The sequence below is a fragment of the Spermophilus citellus genome (assembly GCF_964194105.1).
Source record: "Spermophilus citellus genome assembly, chromosome: 3".
NCBI lineage: Eukaryota > Metazoa > Chordata > Mammalia > Rodentia > Sciuridae > Spermophilus > Spermophilus citellus.
This window is the reverse complement of record NC_138184.1, coordinates 225,027,011-225,046,222: the sequence shown is the minus strand read 5'-3', so window position 1 is coordinate 225,046,222 and position 19,212 is coordinate 225,027,011. Positions and strand designations below refer to the sequence as shown.

At 44.1% G+C, this 19,212-nt stretch overlaps 1 protein-coding gene across 1 annotated transcript in view; it reads left to right on the top strand.

Moving 5' to 3' along the window:
- The window catches only part of ZNF777 (zinc finger protein 777), a gene marked incomplete at its 5' end in the record, with an annotated part of 46,455 nt that extends 28,930 nt beyond the window's left edge, over positions 1–17,525 (top strand). The window contains 2 exons of the mRNA XM_081283343.1: positions 12,106–12,357; positions 16,055–17,525. Coding sequence (XP_081139469.1) covers positions 12,106–12,357; positions 16,055–17,247 — 1,445 coding nt within the window. The 3' untranslated portion in view covers positions 17,248–17,525. The remainder of the gene's footprint in view (positions 1–12,105; positions 12,358–16,054) is intronic.
- Between the last annotated feature and the right edge of the window lie 1,687 nt (positions 17,526–19,212).

The following is a 19,212-nucleotide window of genomic DNA, read 5'->3' as shown; positions in this document are numbered from 1 at the left end:
ACAGGCCTTGGCTCCATGAGCTTCTTGAAAACCCATGAAGGCATTAAAAACTTGAAACTGTTTTTTTCTCCTTGTCTAGGAAACAAAAAGAAAATTGCTAAATGTAAATAATCAAATGTTTATTTTAACTAAGTGTCTCCAGAATATAGTATTATATCTGTTCCCTCAATTATTAAGTTCAGGCTTCAAAAACATTTAATATATTTGAAAACAATTTGTAGGCTAGATTTTCCCATTTCTCAAGAGTTCTTAGGTGCACATGTAATTACAGAGATCAAGAGCCAATCACAGATTAAGTGAATTTCTCATAGCCAGTGTCAAAGCAAACATCTTTCAGAACAATTTACAGCAAAAACTTAATAGTTGATGTGACTTAGATGCATTTGAGGTGTTTGGTACCAATGGCCATACTGCTTCTAGAAGAATTATCTGAGGCCCTAGAGGTTGAGGAATGACCTGCTTCTCTTTTCAGAGCTGTGAAACTGATGTCCCGGGCTTTTTAAGTTGTAAATGCTTATAAATGCAGTTTGTTTGTACATATGCTTACCAAAGTTGTTTGGGGTGGGGAGCACTGGCTCCCTACTGTCTATATAACAAGCAATGGGGGCATAAAAGATGTTTTGAGGGAGCATGCGGTGCCCTAAGGGGAGGGAGAAGGGCTTGGGTTCCAAGGCCAGCCAGGTTTCACTGACAGCTTAGTTAGGTGTGGGGTGGAACAGGGGACATGGACTGGGTCTCTGGGTCAGGGCAGGTGCAGAGACACTAGTCTTCAAGCCAAGCACTCATGGTCTTGAGGGCATAGGAACTTCTCCAAGAGGAGCACAACATGGGTGGCCTTGAGGCTCCCTTTGCAGGTCCTTGACCCCCGTTCTCATTCATAAACTGATTAGCCAACATACATACATGTGGCTCCTGAAATGTGTCCTCATCTCCCACGTCTTCCACTGTATGAAAACACAGAGGGCCCCTCCTGGCCATCCCTCTCACTATGGAGCACTCCTCTTCATATAGACCCTTTGGGTAACCAAACAGAGGGAATCCAGGATGTACATGACAAGAAGTGCATTTCTTGGGCCTGAAAGGCAAATTCTATTCCAAGTTAGATTGTTTGAAATAGTTCCCTTTCAATAAAATTGAAAGAGAAACTAATCAATTTGTCAGCTAATAGGCTGTTAAGAACAATTTTTAAAAAAATATTTTTAGGGGCTGGGGATGTGGCTCAAGCGGTAGCGCGCTCGCCTGGCATGTGTGCGGCCCGGGTTCGATCCTCAGCACCACATACAAACAAAGATGTTGTGTCTGCCGAGAACTAAAAAATAAATATTAAAAAATTCTGGGCTGGGGACGTGGCTCAAGCGGTAGCGCGCTCGCCTGGCATGCGTGCGGCCCGGGTTCGATCCTCAGCACCACATACCAACAAAGATGTTGTGTCCGCCGAGAACTGAAAAATAAATATTAAAAATTCTCTCTCTCTCTCTCTCTCCTCTCTCTCTCTCTCTTTAAAAAAAAATTCTCTCTCTCTCTCCTCTCTCACTTTAAAAAAAATATTTTTAGTTATAGATGAGCACAATGCCTTTATTTATTTATTCATTCATTCATTCATTCATTCTTGTCGCAGTCTTGGCTGGGCACAGAATCACGAGCCAGTCAAGCAGGAACAAAACTTTATTTTGAAAAAGCCGCCGCAGGCAAGCCAAACCCGGTCCTCCCATGCGGGCGTCTGCCGGAACTGCGCGCCTCCCGGAGCCAGGGTCCCGGACCTTCCCCGGAATTTCCTCCTACTATCTTTCCCCAACCAATGGGAACTCTCCAGCAGTCCGGTAACTTGAGTCCTGTAGCAAGCCAAGGTGAACAGCAGGAGCCCAATTTGCATATGAATGTAAATCTTAGCATAATAATACCTCAGTGGCTAGTTGGCGTCACTTTACAACCAAAGGTGCCATTTATATTTTGTTTGTGGCTCCTAGCATCTGCCCCCTTCTGTTTAATTAAGCAACAAGCAATGTGGCTATGGACCGTGCCTGGTAGGTTGTCCAATTTAACATATGGTTCTTACCCGTCATGGGAGAACTGACCTTTAGGCGTCAGCTTCCTGTCTTAGGTTGAATCCATTGTAATCAGATCAACCCGTCACTGACTACCGGTCCAGCATTCAGCCATGCTTGTGGATAGGCCTATGCACCAGTGGGGGGGGGTGAGGTTCTTGCCTCACCTCTGTTGGCCCCCAAATTTTGCCTTGGTGCCAGTGGGGGGGTGAGGTTCTTTGCCTCACCTCTGTTGGCCCCCAAATTTTAGACCATCACTAGTAGAAGGGAGGAGGATACAGAAATGCCACGACATTAAGCCAATTGATGGCTCCTTGGAAAAATTGCGTCACTGGTGACACCATCAGCAAAGATATGCCAGTATTACCACAATAAACATGGGGTGAGCTGGCAAGGAAATTGCATCACTGGTGACACCATCAGCAAAGATATGCCAGCAGTACCACAATTCGGTGCACCAGATGATATTTCACAATGTATGCAACTGATATATAGTCCAGGCAAGTTCTGGAAGCAGTTCAAATTGGAGGAGTCTATCAATGTGTCCATTTCCTCCCAAAGTAAATCAAGTCCTTGATAGCATTACTTGTTGAGTTATATTCATTGATGCATCAGTTTATACAGTTTACTGTGATTGCTATCATAGAAGCTGTAGTTTGGTTTTATCTTAGTCTTCACCGGCACTGGGATGGAGATGGGAATTCTGGCAATGATGCTAAAGAGACATTATCCTGAACAGAATTATTAAATATAATAAAAAGGAAAGGTGAAAGTAAACAAACAGATCTGTTAAACTCCTTTAAAAACAATCCTTAACAGCTGTTTACCAAATTTAAATTAGCAAACAAACAGATCTGTTAACCATCTTTAAAAACAATCATTAACAGCTGTTCACCTAATTTAAATTAAACCATATAAATCACGTGAATAAAGAAAAAATTTGGATCCATTTTTTCATGAGCGCTCCTCATATAAGAAATATGGACATACATACATACAGACATACAACACAAAACAGAAGTGTGTACACAACATACAACACATAAGACAATAGTAAATAAAGGCCTTGTAACTATACCTAGGTGAAATCTCCATTGCAATGTTTAAAAACTCCACAGTCAAAAAATAAAACACAGTCAAAAAATAAAACTGATCAGAAAAACATTAACCTAGGTTTGTATGAGCTCAAAAAATAAATAAATAAATAAATAAAATAAAATAGAACTTTATGGTGTGGGAAAAATGCAATAATAAAATAGATATTGAAAAAAAAAAAAAACACCTTGGTTAATCACTGCCGCAGATGTAAGAATAGCCAAGCTGGAGCTCTGGATGTCAGCTGTTATGAATTTGAGTTAAATCATCTTCTTTTTCTGTAGAAATTGTTTTAGTTAATCTCTCTGGAATCCAAATCGGTTGTTGTTCATCCTGTGGGAAAACACAGACAGCACCCCGATTCCATACTATGACTGGATCGGGGCCTTTCCATTGTCCTGTTAGAATATCTTTCCAAAGTACCTTAGGCTTATGTACATTTTTGGGGTACAAGTGTCTTTCCACAGCACTAAGTCCCGATGAATCTAAATTTAAAAAGTTTAGAGTAAAAAGGGTTATTTTAAGTTTATCTTTGGGGGATATATACCCCTTTCCAATTCCCTCCTTTTGTTTTAATAAGTACATTTTAATAGTTTGATGAGCTCTTTCAACTATGCCTTGTCCTTGTGGATTGTATGGAATTCCTGTTATGTGAGTAATACCAAATGATGAGCAAAATTGTTTAAAAGAGGTGGAAGTATAACCAGGACCGTTGTCCGTTTTTAACTGTTTTGGAACACCCACAGTGGCAAAATTTTGTAAGCAATGAGCTATAACATCTTTAGTTTTTTCTCCGGCATGAAGGGAGCCCATCAAAAATCCGGAAGAGGTATCAACTGTAACATGTAAATATTTTAATTTTCCAAATTCTGGCAAGTGTGTGACGTCCATCTGCCAAATATGGTTAGGTATCAGTCCTCTAGGATTGACTCCAAGATTAACTTGTGGTAAAAATGTCACACAATTTTGACATTGTTTTATTATATGTCTGGCTTGTTCTTTAGTTATTTTAAAACGTTTTTGTAAAGTATTAGCATTGACATGGAACCTTTTATGAAAATTTATAGCTTCTTCTATTGTGGAGAAAATATGTATGTCATGTGTAGATTTATCTGTTAGTTCATTGCCCATACTAAGGGCTCTAGGCAATCCTGTATGTGCCCTGATATGACCTATAAAGAATGGATCTTTTCGGTCCCAGATTAGACTTTGTATAGCAGAAAACAAAGAGAAAACAGTAGAAGAAGGTGAAATCCTACCAGCATCTTCAAGGGATATTATAGCATTAACTACATACTGACTATCAGAAAATAAATTAAATACAGAATCTTTAAACATCATAAAAGCTTGTAATACTGCATTAAGCTCTACCTTTTGAGCTGATTGTTTGGGAACTAAAAATGTAAAAGTTTGATCAGGAGTAACTACTGCTGCTGTACCATTGTTTGACCCATCAGTGAATATATTTGGAGCATTTATGATAGGGGTTTTTCTTGTCATTTTTGGAAAAACTACAGGATGCTTAGACCAAAAAGACAACAAAGGATTAGATGGTAAGTGATTATCAAATGAAACACTAGTTTTACACATGATTATTGCCCAAGTATTTAACTCATTAGCTAACTCATCAATTTGATCCATAGTATATGGAGTGATAATTTTATTGGGAGAAATCCCAAATACTCCCTTAGCTGCTTTTATTCCTTTGAGTATTAATTGTCCTACAGCCTCAGGATATCTAGTAAGAATAGTGTTAGGAGAATAAGATAAATGTATCCACAATAATGGACCTTCCTGCCAAAATACTCCTGTAGGAATATTTTTTGTTGGTAGTACAATAAATAATAAAGGCAAACTTATATCAATTCTATCCAAATGCATATTTTCCATATACGTTTCAATGATTTTTAATGTTTTTCTTGCTTCAGGTGTTAACATGCGGGGTGAATTTGGATCTGATGGACCTTTTAGAATATCAAATAAAGGTCCTAACTCTCCTGTTGGTATGCCTAGATAAGGCCTTATCCAATTTATGTCTCCCAATAACTTTTGAAAGTCATTAAGTGATTTGAGTTGATCTACTCGTATTTGAATTTTTGGTGGACGGACCATGGTTGAGGATAATAGAACTCCTAAATAATTAATTGGAAGATTTAATTGTACTTTATCTATTGTTATCTCTAGATTATAATTTTTTAATAAGTTTGTAAGTGTGGCATAACATTCTAGTAATGTGTTTTTATCTTTATGTGCCAATAACACATCATCCATATAGTGAAATATTTGTAGTTCAGGATTTTGGTTTCTAAGTGGCTGGATTGTTTTATTAACATAAATTTGACACATAGTTGGGCTGTTAGCCATCCCTTGAGGGAGTACTTTCCATTCATATCTCTGATCAGGACCTTCATGATTCAGTGCAGGGATAGTAAATGCAAAATGTGGACTATCCTCGGGATGAATTGGAATTGAAAAGAAACAATCTTTAATATCTATAGCTAAAACATGCCAGGTTTTTGGTAAAGCAGACAATTGAGGAATCCCTGATTGAGCAGGTCCCATAATAACCATCTCATTATTAATGGCTCTTAAATCTTGTAATAATCTCCATTTACCAGATTTCTTTTTAATGACAAAAATGGGAGTATTATGGGGAGATACGGAAGGTTGTATATGTCCTTCTGCTAATTGTTGTCTGACCAAGTCATGGGCTACTTGTATCTTTTCTTTAGTCAGGGGCCACTGAGGAACCCACACTGGTCTTTCTGATTTCCAAGTAATTTTGATTGTCTCAGTGGCCCTTTCTGAAAACCCAATTCGTGTCTATTTATTTCTTGATCTATTTGAATAGGTGCTGTTATACCTTGTTCTTGTTCTCTTAATCTTTTTTCTTTCCTAAAGCCTTGTTTAGCCCTAGTAGTGGGCGCATTAGGATTGATGTTATTTGTTAATGTCAATCCTAATTGATCTAGGACATCTCGTCCCCATAAATTTACGGGAAGATGATCCAATACATAGGGCTGTATAGTTCCTTCACATCCTTCAGGATCCCTCCAATCTAATACCATAGCACTTCTATGGGGATTAGTTGCCACTCTTAGGCCTCGAAGCGTTTGAGTGGCTTGTTGTAATGGCCAATGTTTTGGCCATTCTTGACGAGAGATGACACTAAGGTCAGCTCCTGTGTCCAGCAGCCCATTAAAGTTATGTCCTTGTATATTTAATTTTAGCATTGGGCGAGAATCTAAATTCAAAGACAGCATAGCCCAATCTACACCTGTGGAGCCTAATCCCTTGGAACCTCTTTCTACATTACGACTGGAAAATTTATCATGCAGGCTGGGTATTATTAATAACTGTGCTATTTTATCTCCTGGTGAAATTACTGATATACCTCTTGGAGAACTAGCTATAATTTTTATTTCACCCTCATAATCGGGATCAATTACCCCAGGACTTATCGTAAGTCCTTTTAGTGTAGAAGAACTGCGTCCCAATAATAAGCCTACTGTTCCCTGGGGAAGAGGTCCTTTTACTCCTGTGGGAATGATTTGAACTCCCATCTCTGGAGTTAGTACTGCTCTGGCAGAGGAGCAGATGTCCAGCCCTGCGCTCCCTCTAGTTTGTCTGATGAGGGATTTAATGGATAATGCGTCCTGGGCACTACCTTGATGGTGCTGTTGGGTTCCTCCATTGCCCCATATATTTGTGGTTTTGGGCCCCGGGGCATTGGGCCCTCTAGTCCGTTTTTTGGCAACGGAGCCTGATACCTTTCTCCATGATATCGTGGGTAAACACTTGGTCTTTGTCCGTTTTTTGATAACGGAATACCCTCTATGGTGGTTTGAGAACGGCATTCATTAGCCCAATGTTTCCCTCTATGGCATCGTGGGCAAATACCCGGTATTCTATTCCTTTGATACCCCGCTTTGTTAAACCCTCCTCTTATGGGGCAACTCCTTTTAAAATGTCCTGTTTGATTACAATTATAGCATGTTTTTGGCCTGGCATCTAAAGCCTGTTGTACTGCTGCTAAGACTTGCCCTTGTTCATTAATGTCTCTACATAATTTAATATATGTGTTTAAATCTTCATGTCTCCATGGTCTAATGACCTCTCTGCAGCAACGATTTGCTTGGTCATAAGCCAGTTGTTTTATAAATGGCATTACCTGTTCTGTATTACCAAATATCCTAGAGGCTGACTGAATAAGTCTATCTACAAATTCAGCGTAAGGTTCATTAGTTCCTTGTATTACCTTAGATAATTGACCTTGTAAGTCTCCATGCCCCTGTAAAGTTTTCCATGCCCTAACTGCATCTACAGCAATCTGTGCGTATACGCCAGGGTCATATTCAATTTGCTGTCTTTGACCCTCATAAGGTCCCTTCCCCAAAAGCATTTCTATATTTCTTTGAGGATAACCAGCTTCTGCATTTCGCCTAGCTGTCTCCATGCAAAATTCCTCATTGGCAACTTTCCATAATAAATATTGTCCTCCGTTTAGCACAGATCGACACATGTTAGCCCAATCTGCTGGTGTCATGTCCAAGTTGGTAACAGATTCGACCATGCTTATTGTGAAGGGAGCTTGCGGCCCATAGGTCGTTACAGCCTCCTTTAATTGCTTTATTGTTTTGAAATCTAAAGCACGGTGAATTCGTTGCCCTCCTGCCTGCTCAAGTACAGGGCATGCTAATCTTTGGGGTCCTGCCTCAGAATTCCGTCCATCAACTACGGGAGTTGAGGGCCGCTCAGCGGTAGATGGAGCTGTTGGTTGAATTACGCCCTCTGGTGATAGAACGGAGTTAGTAGCAACCTCCTGTTGTAATTCTCCACCTGATGGCTGCTTTTCCTCTAAGCTTGGTTTCTTTAAATTTTCCTCTGTCTGACTAGCTTGAGAGACCTTCTCTTTTGCTTGACCTAGCGTTTTTTCTACCATAGTCTGGACCTCTAACAATTTACTTAGCAGTTTTTCGGTTTGTTTTTTACTGGATTCTAATCTACTATAAAGGTAACGTAACCCAATAAGATAGGATAAAACAAAGCCAAAACAGAATGAAACAAAAACGGAACAGACAATGGTTGTATCAATTTTCTCTTTCTCAGGGCCGAATAACTTCAAACCTTGAGCCAACCATTTTTCCCAGTTCGCCTGAGAAAATTCTAGGGCTAGGGAGCTTGAAATAAAAACAAAATAAATCAAAACAAGAACACATTGTTTTTCTAAATGTTCACCCATTCTGTTGCCTTCCCTCAGGGGCGAGCAGTTTTACTCACCTCTAAGTTTCAGGCGTTCCCCGTACGGGCCACCAAATGTCGCAGTCTTGGCTGGGCACAGAATCACGAGCCAGTCAAGCAGGAACAAAACTTTATTTTGAAAAAGCCGCCGCAGGCAAGCCAAACCCGGTCCTCCCATGCGGGCGTCTGCCGGAACTGCGCGCCTCCCGGAGCCAGGGTCCCGGACCTTCCCCGGAATTTCCTCCTACTATCTTTCCCCAACCAATGGGAACTCTCCAGCAGTCCGGTAACTTGAGTCCTGTAGCAAGCCAAGGTGAACAGCAGGAGCCCAATTTGCATATGAATGTAAATCTTAGCATAATAATACCTCAGTGGCTAGTTGGCGTCACTTTACAACCAAAGGTGCCATTTATATTTTGTTTGTGGCTCCTAACAATTCTTATGTGGTGCTGATGTGAGGATCAAACCCAGTGCCTCACATGTGCTAGGCAAGCATTCTACCACTGAGCCACAATCCCATTCCCACAATTTTTTATAATATATTAACCATGTGATTTTTGTGGCATATAATTCAGGATAAATTCAAAGAATCGAGTGACAGTTTCATAACAGCTTCTTCTAACCCATGAAATGAGGTTTCCCAATGCTTGCATTTATGAAAATGAAAATTATAATAGAAGTGATTCTGAACTCTGTCTCTTAATACAATAAGAATATGTATTCATTCTCAGATATGTGAACTAGTTGGAAAAAAATAATCCCTATTCATCCTCAAAAGATACATTTCCAAAAGTTTTTTTCTTTTCTATCTTGGATAATTGGTTATCATTCTGTAGTAATAATCACGAAGGATAACCTCATCCAGGAAAATAATGAGTACCTATAGCCCTATGGTTATTAGAAATGAAGCAAAATTAAACTTTCAATTTATAAACACATTTTTGTGGCAGATGAAGCGATCAGTAAAAGCCTTCTAAGCATAAAAATATGCTCTATTAGGATAAAATGTTGTGGGCAAAGTGGGAATGGAAATAGAAGTTCAAGGTGAAAATGAATGATGTAAAAATTCCAACTGTCAAAGAAGTACTTGTTCACATATTTTTTTAAGTGAATAATGGTGGGTTTAAAAATTGCTAGGGTTCTTAGATTCCACTGGTGACATTAAGGTATGAGGGAAGGGTTTACTTCAAAATATCAATATTTAGAATACTCCAGAAATTACATCTTTTGCAGTTACTGACGCATTTTATATATTTATTCAGAATGGTGCAAAGGGGCACACAGTTTTGAAAAATTATTTTAGGGAGTAGGCAACCAAAATATTTCAAGAGTTTGTGAAACAAGAAAGTCATGTTTGTGGAGGGAGCATAATGATCTAGTACAGGGACAAAGTTTGAAGACAGGAGAAAGGAACATACTTTTGGAGCAAATTTCCAGAAGGAAAACATGGGCAAGGTTAAGGAACAAAGGATTTGGGTTAAAGGAAGAAGGGGGAGATGGGACCCTACTTTTCCTGAGATTGGTGAGAAAGGGGGCATTTTATGTAGCTGTAACAAAATATCTGAGGCTTGGCACTTTATATAGAAAATAAGCTTATGGAGGTCAAAAAGCACGGCGTCTGCACCTTTTGACTCTGGTGATGGCCTTCTGGTTATATCATAGCATGGCAGATGGCCCCATGGTGGGAATACATGAGAGAGGGAGAGAGGGAGATATCACATGATGAGACGAGCTCAGAGAGGCCAACCTTGCTCTTTTGTAATAGCTAGCTTTCTCTAACCCACTGTGAGAGATCAGCATGACTACCCTCACAAGGGCAGTGCCCCAATCTAATCATCTCTTCAAGGCCCTATGACCTCAATACCATTACGCTGGGACCCTACTTACTACACAGACCCTTAAAGCATCCAAACCATAGCAAGGGAAAGGTGGTGACTTTCAGCTTGAACAGGAGGAGGAGGAGGTGTAAATGTGGATGACTTTTGTGTTTTGTTTACTAGAGAACAGGATACAGAAAACTTTGTAGGGTGAGAGTGGGACATTCCCCCTGCCCCAAGGGAAGGTAGCCAGGGTCCACACTGAAGGCTATCAGAACTACACCATGGGAACATTAGAGCTGCTGTATATTCCACCTACTTCCCAATGGGTTGTCATGACTGATCAGGGAAGTATTAAGGGTTGCCGAGCATCAGAAATGACCCAGCATTAGGTCACAGGGCATCTCTTTTCAGCCTAGTGGGTTGGTCTGATTACTCTGTGACCTGTTCCACACTGGACTGGAAAAGAGAAGACAGGACAGGAGGAGGCTTCTTGTGGACAGAGCTATCTGCCTCCTTCACTTGACTTTGCTCCCCACCCACCCCCCACAACACTATCACCTTCTAAGGTATAATTTACTTACTGTGTTTACTGGCTTATGTGAGATGTAGTTCTGTTCACTGACATATCCTGGGTCAGGAGAACACTGCAGGCCCTCAGCAGGTGCTCAGGAAATGCCAATGAACATGTAATGAAAGAATGAATATATTTATGCATTACACTTTTATCATTTCCTCAACTAAAAAAATGTGTTTTCTCAACATTAAAGGGGCTTATGCTAGAACAAAAGTCTATCCATATGAAAAAAATAAATAAAATAAACTTGAACACATACCTCCTACCATATATACAATAAAAATAAATTTCAAGAGTATTAAAGACTTTAAAAAGTTAATAATAAGGGCTGGGGTGTGGGCTCAGTGGTAGAGTGCCTGCATAGCACGTGCGAGACCCTGGGTTTGATTCTCAGCACCACATGAAAATAAATAAATAAAATAAAGGTATTGTGTTCAACTACAACTAAAAAATATTTACAAAATGTTAATAAGAAGACAAAAAACTTGGGATATAATCTAGGAAACCAGATGCACCATCTAGCAGCAGAGGAGACTTGAACTAAGAAAATCCAGGAAAGAGAGGGATACATATGAAAACTTTTTAAAAGTTGTGATGCAAAAAATACCTAAAACTGGCAAATGACAAATTTGAGGGGAAAAATATTTGAAATACAGAGAAGAGAAAGTGAGTTGTCTTTAATGCAAGACCCAGAATTCTTACAAGTTGTTAGAAAATACAACCTAATTGGCACCAAGTCAAAAGATATGCACCCCTGGTATGCACAAGAGCCTGTGTCAGTTGATGGCTTGACTTGCAGTGCTGCAGCTGAGGTAACCCACAGACCTATGGGGAGGGCTAAAAGACATAGTTTAAGGCACAGTGTATGATAAGGATGCTGTTTAGCTTAAAAACAAACAAAATCCAACTGCTCCTATTGTACTCCTAAATGTGCTTGAAAGTTTGGGCTGGAAGAGCCCCAGGAGGTCTGGAAGGGTGAGAGTAGGAGGGAGAAGGCCCTACCCCTTTGTATTCACCTGGACAATGAGCAAGCCAGCCACAGGGAAACTGTGTGGCCCCTGGCTTCCCAACCTGGGAAAGGGAATGAGTTCTCTCTAAAAGCTTGTGGGGCTGATAGAGAATAAACTTTGCAAATGTCCTAACTTGACTCCAGTTTGTATCGGTGTTCAAGTCTACAAGTGCCCATAAAATTCTGTCCACTCACCACCAACTCTATTATATTTCTTCAGGATCTCTAAAATAAGAACTGTTGGAATGTAAATTCTCAGGCTGTGGAAACCTGGGCAGGTGCATGACCGTGTTCTGGATTCTCTCCCCCTCCTCCTCTCAGCACATGATGGTATCGTGATTAAGATCGAGGTACAGACCAATGACGAGGGCTCAGAAAGCTTGGAGACACCAGAGCCCCTAATGGGACAAGTGGAAGAACATGGCTTTCAGGACTCGGAGCTGGGCGACCCCTGTGGAGAGCAGCCAGACCTGGACATGCAGGAACAGGAGAACGCCCTGGAGGAGTCCACGGAGGGCTCAGGCGAGTTCAGCCAGCTCAAGCAGATGCTGGTACAGCAGAGGAACTGCACAGGTAAGCACCAGGCAGGTGAGGCAAGCCTGCAGGGGTCTTCCAGAAAGACATCTGTACACTGAGGGGTTGGGGAGACTTCCTGATCAGCACTGGGCTAGGAAAGAAGTTGTTATATCCAAAGACTGGTTCAGACAAGAACTCAAAGATCTTGGCGATTAACTATCCAGCCCCCTCCTAGAGGCAGGGAGGTCACATCCATTGTCTAAGGCCTCAGCCAGAAAGAACTTCCTCCTCCCAAGGTGTTCTTGATTCTCCTGTCACATTATTATTATTTTTTTAATATTTATTTTTTAGTTTTCGGCAGACACAACATCTTTGTATGTGGTGCTGAGGATCGAACCTGGGCCGCACGCGTGCCAGGCGAGCGCGCTACCACTTGAGCCACATCCCCAGCCCCACATTAACATTAGAAGCCTCAACCAACTTGGAAATTTCAACCCTGGAGAGCATGTTTTTAAAATGACTGCTCTATACTGTCTTTCCCTGGTAGAATCTAGCCATCATTTTTTGTTCATTATAAAAAAAAAACCTCAAGTTTAATCATTCTGCACCTGTAGCTTTTTGGGAGTACAAGAATATAAGCAGGGCTGGGATGTACCTCAGTGGCAGAGCATTTGTCTCACATTCACAAAGCCCTGGGTTTGATCCCCAGTTCCAAAAAAGACAAAAAAATAAAGAACCCCATGAAAAATAAGATTTTTTTAAAAATAACCCTTAAGAATATAAGGCAGTGGGGCTCACAGCACCTGATCCAGGACTTGTTTTTGTGACAGATTTTTCTGAGGCTCCACCACCCTTGCATTCCGGGATTTGGTGTACACCATCAGCATGGTGTATTTTTTAAACATGCTGTTGGACTTAATGAATATTTTATTCCAGGGTTTTATAACTATATTCATAAATGCAATGAACCTAAGCTTTTCTTGAATGAGCCTCATCTAGCTTTAGAAACAGTATTATTCTAGATTTATCAGATGGACTGGGCAGGTTTTGCTCTTATTCCATATTCTGGGTGAAAAAAATAATAATAATGAGGTAAGAATTAAGTTCCTTGAAAATTTGGTAGAACCCAGCTGGTTTTAGTCTAATTGTTAGATTTTTTTTTCCCATTTTATCTACAGTTCTTCTACAGCTTGCCATTTTTGCACTTAATCAGAGGTCATGGGCATCCTACACCGTCAAGCAATGGATCTAACTCCTTATTTTTAAAATAACCATATGGTATTCTAGAAGTCTTTTTTTTAAATTATTATTATTATTATTATTATTATTTTATTTGCAGAGGGACTCATACCTTTATTTTATTTATTTATTTTTATGTGGTGCTGAGTGCCTCACATGTGTTAGGTGAGCACTGTGCCACAGGGCCACAACCTCAGCCCCAGAAGTCTTTTTAACATACTACACTCTCTTTCATAAAGGAAGAGCAAAGCTGGGCACAGTGACACACGCCTATAATCCCAGTGGCTCGGGAGGCTGAGGCAGGAGTATTACAAGTTCAAAGCCAGCCTCACCAATAAGGCCCTAAGCAACTTCGCAAGACCTTGTCTCAAAATAAAAAAGGGCTGGGGATGTGGCTAGTGGTTGAGTGTCCCTGGGTTCAATCCCTCGTACCAAAAAATAAATAAAAGCCGGAAGACATAGGCAAATTCTTTTTTTTTTTTTTTTAAAGAGAGAGAGAGAAAGAGAGAGAGAATTTTTAATATTTATTTTTAGTTCTCGGCAGACACAACATCTTTGTTGGTATGTGGTGCTGAGGATCGAACCCGGGCCGCACGCATGCCAGGCGAGCACGCTACCGCTTGAGCCACATCCCCAGCCCCGACATAGGCAAATTCTGAGAACATCATAACATAAATTCCAGATTGTTATCTGAGCATTCCCCATTAATTCCATTCATTCTAATAGAACCTAGAAAATACTAAGCAGCTGGTAGAAATTTGAGTCTTGAATTTCAGGGCCAAATATTTCATTTTTATCATTTCATTAAGGAAAAAGTGACATTGGTGCTCAAGGAGAGTTTACATCCGTAAGGCTCAGCCTTTTAGATCTGACTATATTTTCACAATAAACACCAGGGTGACCAGCTGCCCCCTCCTTCCTGATCTTTTAGGGATTGTGCTCTAAGGATGTTCTGAGTCACTTCCTGCTGGGAATCCTGACACTGCAGAGGCAGCCCTGACTCAGCCCACTGGCCCATTTTAACACGAGTTTACAGGCCCTAGAGGAGCAGTGGAGCATCACTAGCAACTGAACAAGACCTGGGCCAGCTCACATATATCACTAGACTCAGCTTCCCAGTCAGTGAGGGAGTAGACCAGACAGTCCCTCGGCTACAAGCTCCAAAAAGGTGTATGACTTTTTATTTTACTAGGAAACATCACTTGGTATCTCTGGGCTTAGATGCTCCACCTGTGAAACGGGGATAATTCTTGACTTTATCTGTACCAAGATACTGTGCATCTGAAGAGAAAGCAGAGGTGTGGAAGTGCTTTCAAAGAGTTCTTTGTGAGAATTCTGCAAGCTCAGACTGGTACTTTATCCCGTCTAATAGACGGACTCAGAGAAATGAGTGACTTTGGGGCAGAGGATGTAGCTCAGTGGTGAAGGGCTTGCCCGGCATGCATGGGACCCTCGGTTCAAACCCCAGCACCACAAAAAAACAAAACAGAAGTGACTTTCTCATGTCACACAAATTCAGTGACTTAAAATAACAGAGGTTATAGGAGGAGAAGGCCACTCCTTTCCCCTTGAACTTACATTCTCATGCACTACTGTAGAACTTGGCCTTGTTTAGGCCTAAAAGGGCCAGACTAGCAGGGGGAGCTGGGAGGAGGGGAGGCCATCCACCAGTCAGAGCCACATGTGGGCACTGCACACACCCTCCTGACCCCAGAGTTCAAGACTGGTAGTCTGAGGGAGCAGTGAGTACACACTCACAGTATGCTAGAGAAGGCAGAGTGCCAGAGTCCCAGGGAAGTGCTCAGGGAGAATCAGGACCACACTGAGAATCTCCAGGTGGGTTGAGGAAGGAAGGAAGCCAGTCTAGCTGAGTTCAGGTGAAGGAGTCCTTAGAAATAAGATACAGTTGGCAAAAACCTAAATGAAAGAGGGACATTTGTGGGGCTGGGGGGGTGCCCTCATCTAGCATGTGTGAGGCACTGGGTTTGATTCTCAGCACCACACTCAAATAAAGGTCCATTGACAACTGAATTTAAAAAAAAAAAAAGGAATGTTTGTGGACTCACATAATTGGCAGGTTCACAAGTAGGACACGTTCAGGTACAGCTGGATCTGGGTGCCACTTACACTAGACCTTGAAGCTGGTATCCTTTTCGGGATGCTGCTGCACCAGAAGCTTCCAGTCTTACCCAACAGAGAGCCACCTCCCGTCTCCTCTGCATAAATGCCAAGAGAGAACTCTAAGTGGCCCAGCTTAAACCTAAGCTGGTTCCTGACCAAACACCATAGCCAGCCTTGGTTACATGGCCAGTCCCGTGGGGGTTGGGGCCATTATCCTCAGGGAGTGAGATTTTCCCAAAAGAAGGAATTTGATCCTACAAGGTAATCTGCGGTATCTCCTGATGAGGAAAGTGATGCTCTACCTCCACCCAGGTCAGTGACCCTAGGCGACAACGTGACTTTCTCAAGTCACACAAATTTAGGGTCTAACGTCTCTCTTTCTCTGTCCTTGGAGCAGAGGGGATCGTGATAAAGACAGAGGAACAGGAGGAGGAGGAGGAAGAGGAGGACGACGATGAACTGCCGCAGCACTTGCAGTCCCTTGGGCAGCTGTCCGGGAGGTATGAGGCCAGTATGTATCAGACCCCGCTGCCTGGGGAGATGTCTCCCGAAGGCGAGGATAGCCCCCCACCCCTGCAGCTGGGAAACCCGGCGGTGAAGAGGCTGGCGCCCCCCACGCATGCGCACTCGCACTCACACTCGCACTCGCATTCCCACGGCGAGCGGCACCTGAACGAGAACCGCGGGGCCTCCAGCCAGCAGCAGCGGAACCGGCGCGGCGAGCGGCCCTTCACCTGCATGGAGTGCGGCAAGAGCTTTCGGCTGAAGATCAACCTCATCATCCACCAGCGCAACCACATCAAGGAGGGGCCCTACGAGTGCGCCGAGTGCGAGATCAGCTTCCGGCACAAGCAGCAGCTCACGCTGCACCAGCGCATCCACCGCGTGCGCGGCGGCTACGCCTCGCCGGAGCGCGGGCCCGCCTTCAACCCCAAGCACGCGCTCAAGCCGCGCCCCAAGTCGCCCAGCTCCGGCAGCGGTGGCGGCCCCAAGCCCTACAAGTGCCCCGAGTGCGACAGCAGCTTCAGCCACAAGTCGAGCCTGACTAAGCACCAGATCACGCATACTGGCGAGCGGCCCTACACGTGCCCTGAGTGCAAGAAGAGCTTCCGCCTGCACATCAGCCTGGTCATCCACCAGCGCGTGCACGCCGGCAAGCACGAGGTCTCCTTCATCTGCAGCCTGTGCGGCAAGAGCTTCAGTCGCCCGTCGCACCTGCTGCGCCACCAGCGGACTCACACGGGCGAGCGGCCCTTCAAGTGCCCTGAGTGCGAGAAGAGCTTCAGCGAGAAGTCCAAGCTCACCAACCACTGCCGCGTGCACTCGCGCGAGCGGCCGCACGCCTGCCCCGAGTGCGGCAAGAGCTTCATCCGCAAGCACCACCTGCTGGAGCACCGGCGCATCCACACGGGCGAGCGGCCCTACCACTGTGCGGAGTGCGGCAAGCGCTTCACGCAGAAGCACCACCTGCTGGAGCACCAGCGCGCGCACACGGGCGAGCGGCCCTACCCCTGCACGCACTGCGCCAAGTGCTTCCGCTACAAGCAGTCGCTCAAGTACCACCTGCGGACCCACACGGGCGAGTGAGCGTGCGCCCCGCCGCCGCCCCTGCCAGGTGCGCGGGCCCAGCCCCCTGGGACACCTGCCTTGGCCGCGCCAGGCCCGAGCCCATCGGGCGGGGGCGGGGCGCCCCGAGCCCTCTGCTGTGAGCCCCCCTTCCCCTTTCGTCCCTCCTCCCAAGGACGCTGGGTAGTGAGACCTGGTCGCTTGCTGCCTGTTCCCCCTGGGCCTCTGTGGGGAGAGTGTGGGCCTGGGGAACCCCTTCGGGCTGTTAATTTCCTTGACAATAAAATGGATGAAATCAATCAGCACGGGGGGAGTGATTTGGCTGCCGGCCACTCGGAGGGGCGGTGCAGGGCCGCTTAGTTGGGGATAGAAGTTTATAATTACCTTTTGGATACTGTGGTTCTATTTGATAATAATAGAGTAATTTTTAAAAGACGAGCGTTTCCTGTTTGCCGTTTTTGTTTGGTTTTGAAGGGGAGGGGCAGAGAAGGTGGCCCGAGGGACATGTGCGTAGTGTCAGTTGACAGGCCCTATGAGTCCCTTCTGCGTGCTCATTCTCCATGTTGGGTGGAGGAGAAATAGCTCCCTCTGATTGTAAAATCAAAACGGGGGACAGCACTGACCAGCCTGAAGAAGTAGCAGAGAAGGGAAGAGTAGACTCCTGGCTGCCGAGCTTCCTGCGTGCCCTAGTGCCCACTGGACTGTGGGAGTTCAGGATGGCATAGGGCCCAGTTGACTAGAATGATGAGGGAGAGTGACAGGTTTGCAATGATGGGGCACGGGGGTCCTAAAGCAAAGCTGGGCACCTTCCTCAGGATCCAACTTTGCTGCCCAGCTTGAAATGCAGCTGGCAGAGGAGTCAGTGGTGGGAGTGAACAGCTGTAGGGAAGGGTTATAGAAGCCTCGGTGCCACCCTTTGGGGAGGCCACAAAAGGCACCAGTCAAAACACTGTTGTTGTTGTTGTTTTTCAATGTTGTTCCAAGGTTACTCTCCAGGAGTGTTGAATGCACGGAGGAACCTGGCTTCTCTAGGAATCCATGTTTCCCCTCACCCTTCAGCTTTCTCTCTCCTATAGAAAGAGAAACTGCAGGCATATTACATTGCCCACAGAGTTACTTCCTCTCACTCTGGCTGGGCTTGGCAGTAACCAGAGAGGATCCTGGCCATTTCAAGGGACAGCTAGTGGAGAATAGCAGAATTAGGGCTTAGCCATATCAATGGGAGGCTGGGCTTCCAGGAAGGCAGGGGCTCTTCTAAGAGCAGAGCACTCTGAAGCTGGGCACTGCACATGTAAGAAGCTGCTTATTCAGGGTTGGAAAAGGACTGGAGGGAGGAGGTGATGTGTTGTTCACTTTGATGGAACCATGGAGATCACTCTTCTGTAAAGGTGGAAACTGAGGCACAGAGAGAGGGGGAAAGAGTTGGCACAAGAATTCACATGTGGAAGGATACAGCTCCTGCATTTACACAGCTGATTTCTAAAAGGATGGTAGAACATCAGAGGACATCCAGCTGAAGAGGTGGCATGGATAAGGAGCAGGAAATCAGGTTAGCGTGCAGTAAACACCAGCTGCCAAGCAGAGGGTAAATGGGCCTCAGGCTACAGGTGGGCCCTGCAGGAGCAGGGAGGGATTCCCCAGGGGTGGAGTCCAGGGGGTCTGTCCAAGAGGGAGAATTTTTATAGATGAGAATAGCAAGGAAGGTCTAATAGGTGGGGTGTTCTTAAGAGCAAAGGCCTGGCAGGGAGGCCACAAGGATGAGTTGGAGAAAGGGCCAGCTTGGGGTGGACAGAGGATGCCGGAAGGGTTCTGGATGTGAGGTGTCAAGGCTGTGGAGTTTGAATTGGATCTTGTATGAGAAACTGGTGAAGACTTTTGAGCAAGAGAGAAACAAGATGCCAGTGATCATCAGGGAGCAGATTGGATAGGGAGGCCAGGTCACAGGTGATGGAAGTGGTGGGTGAAGGTTGAGTTTAAGTGGCTCCT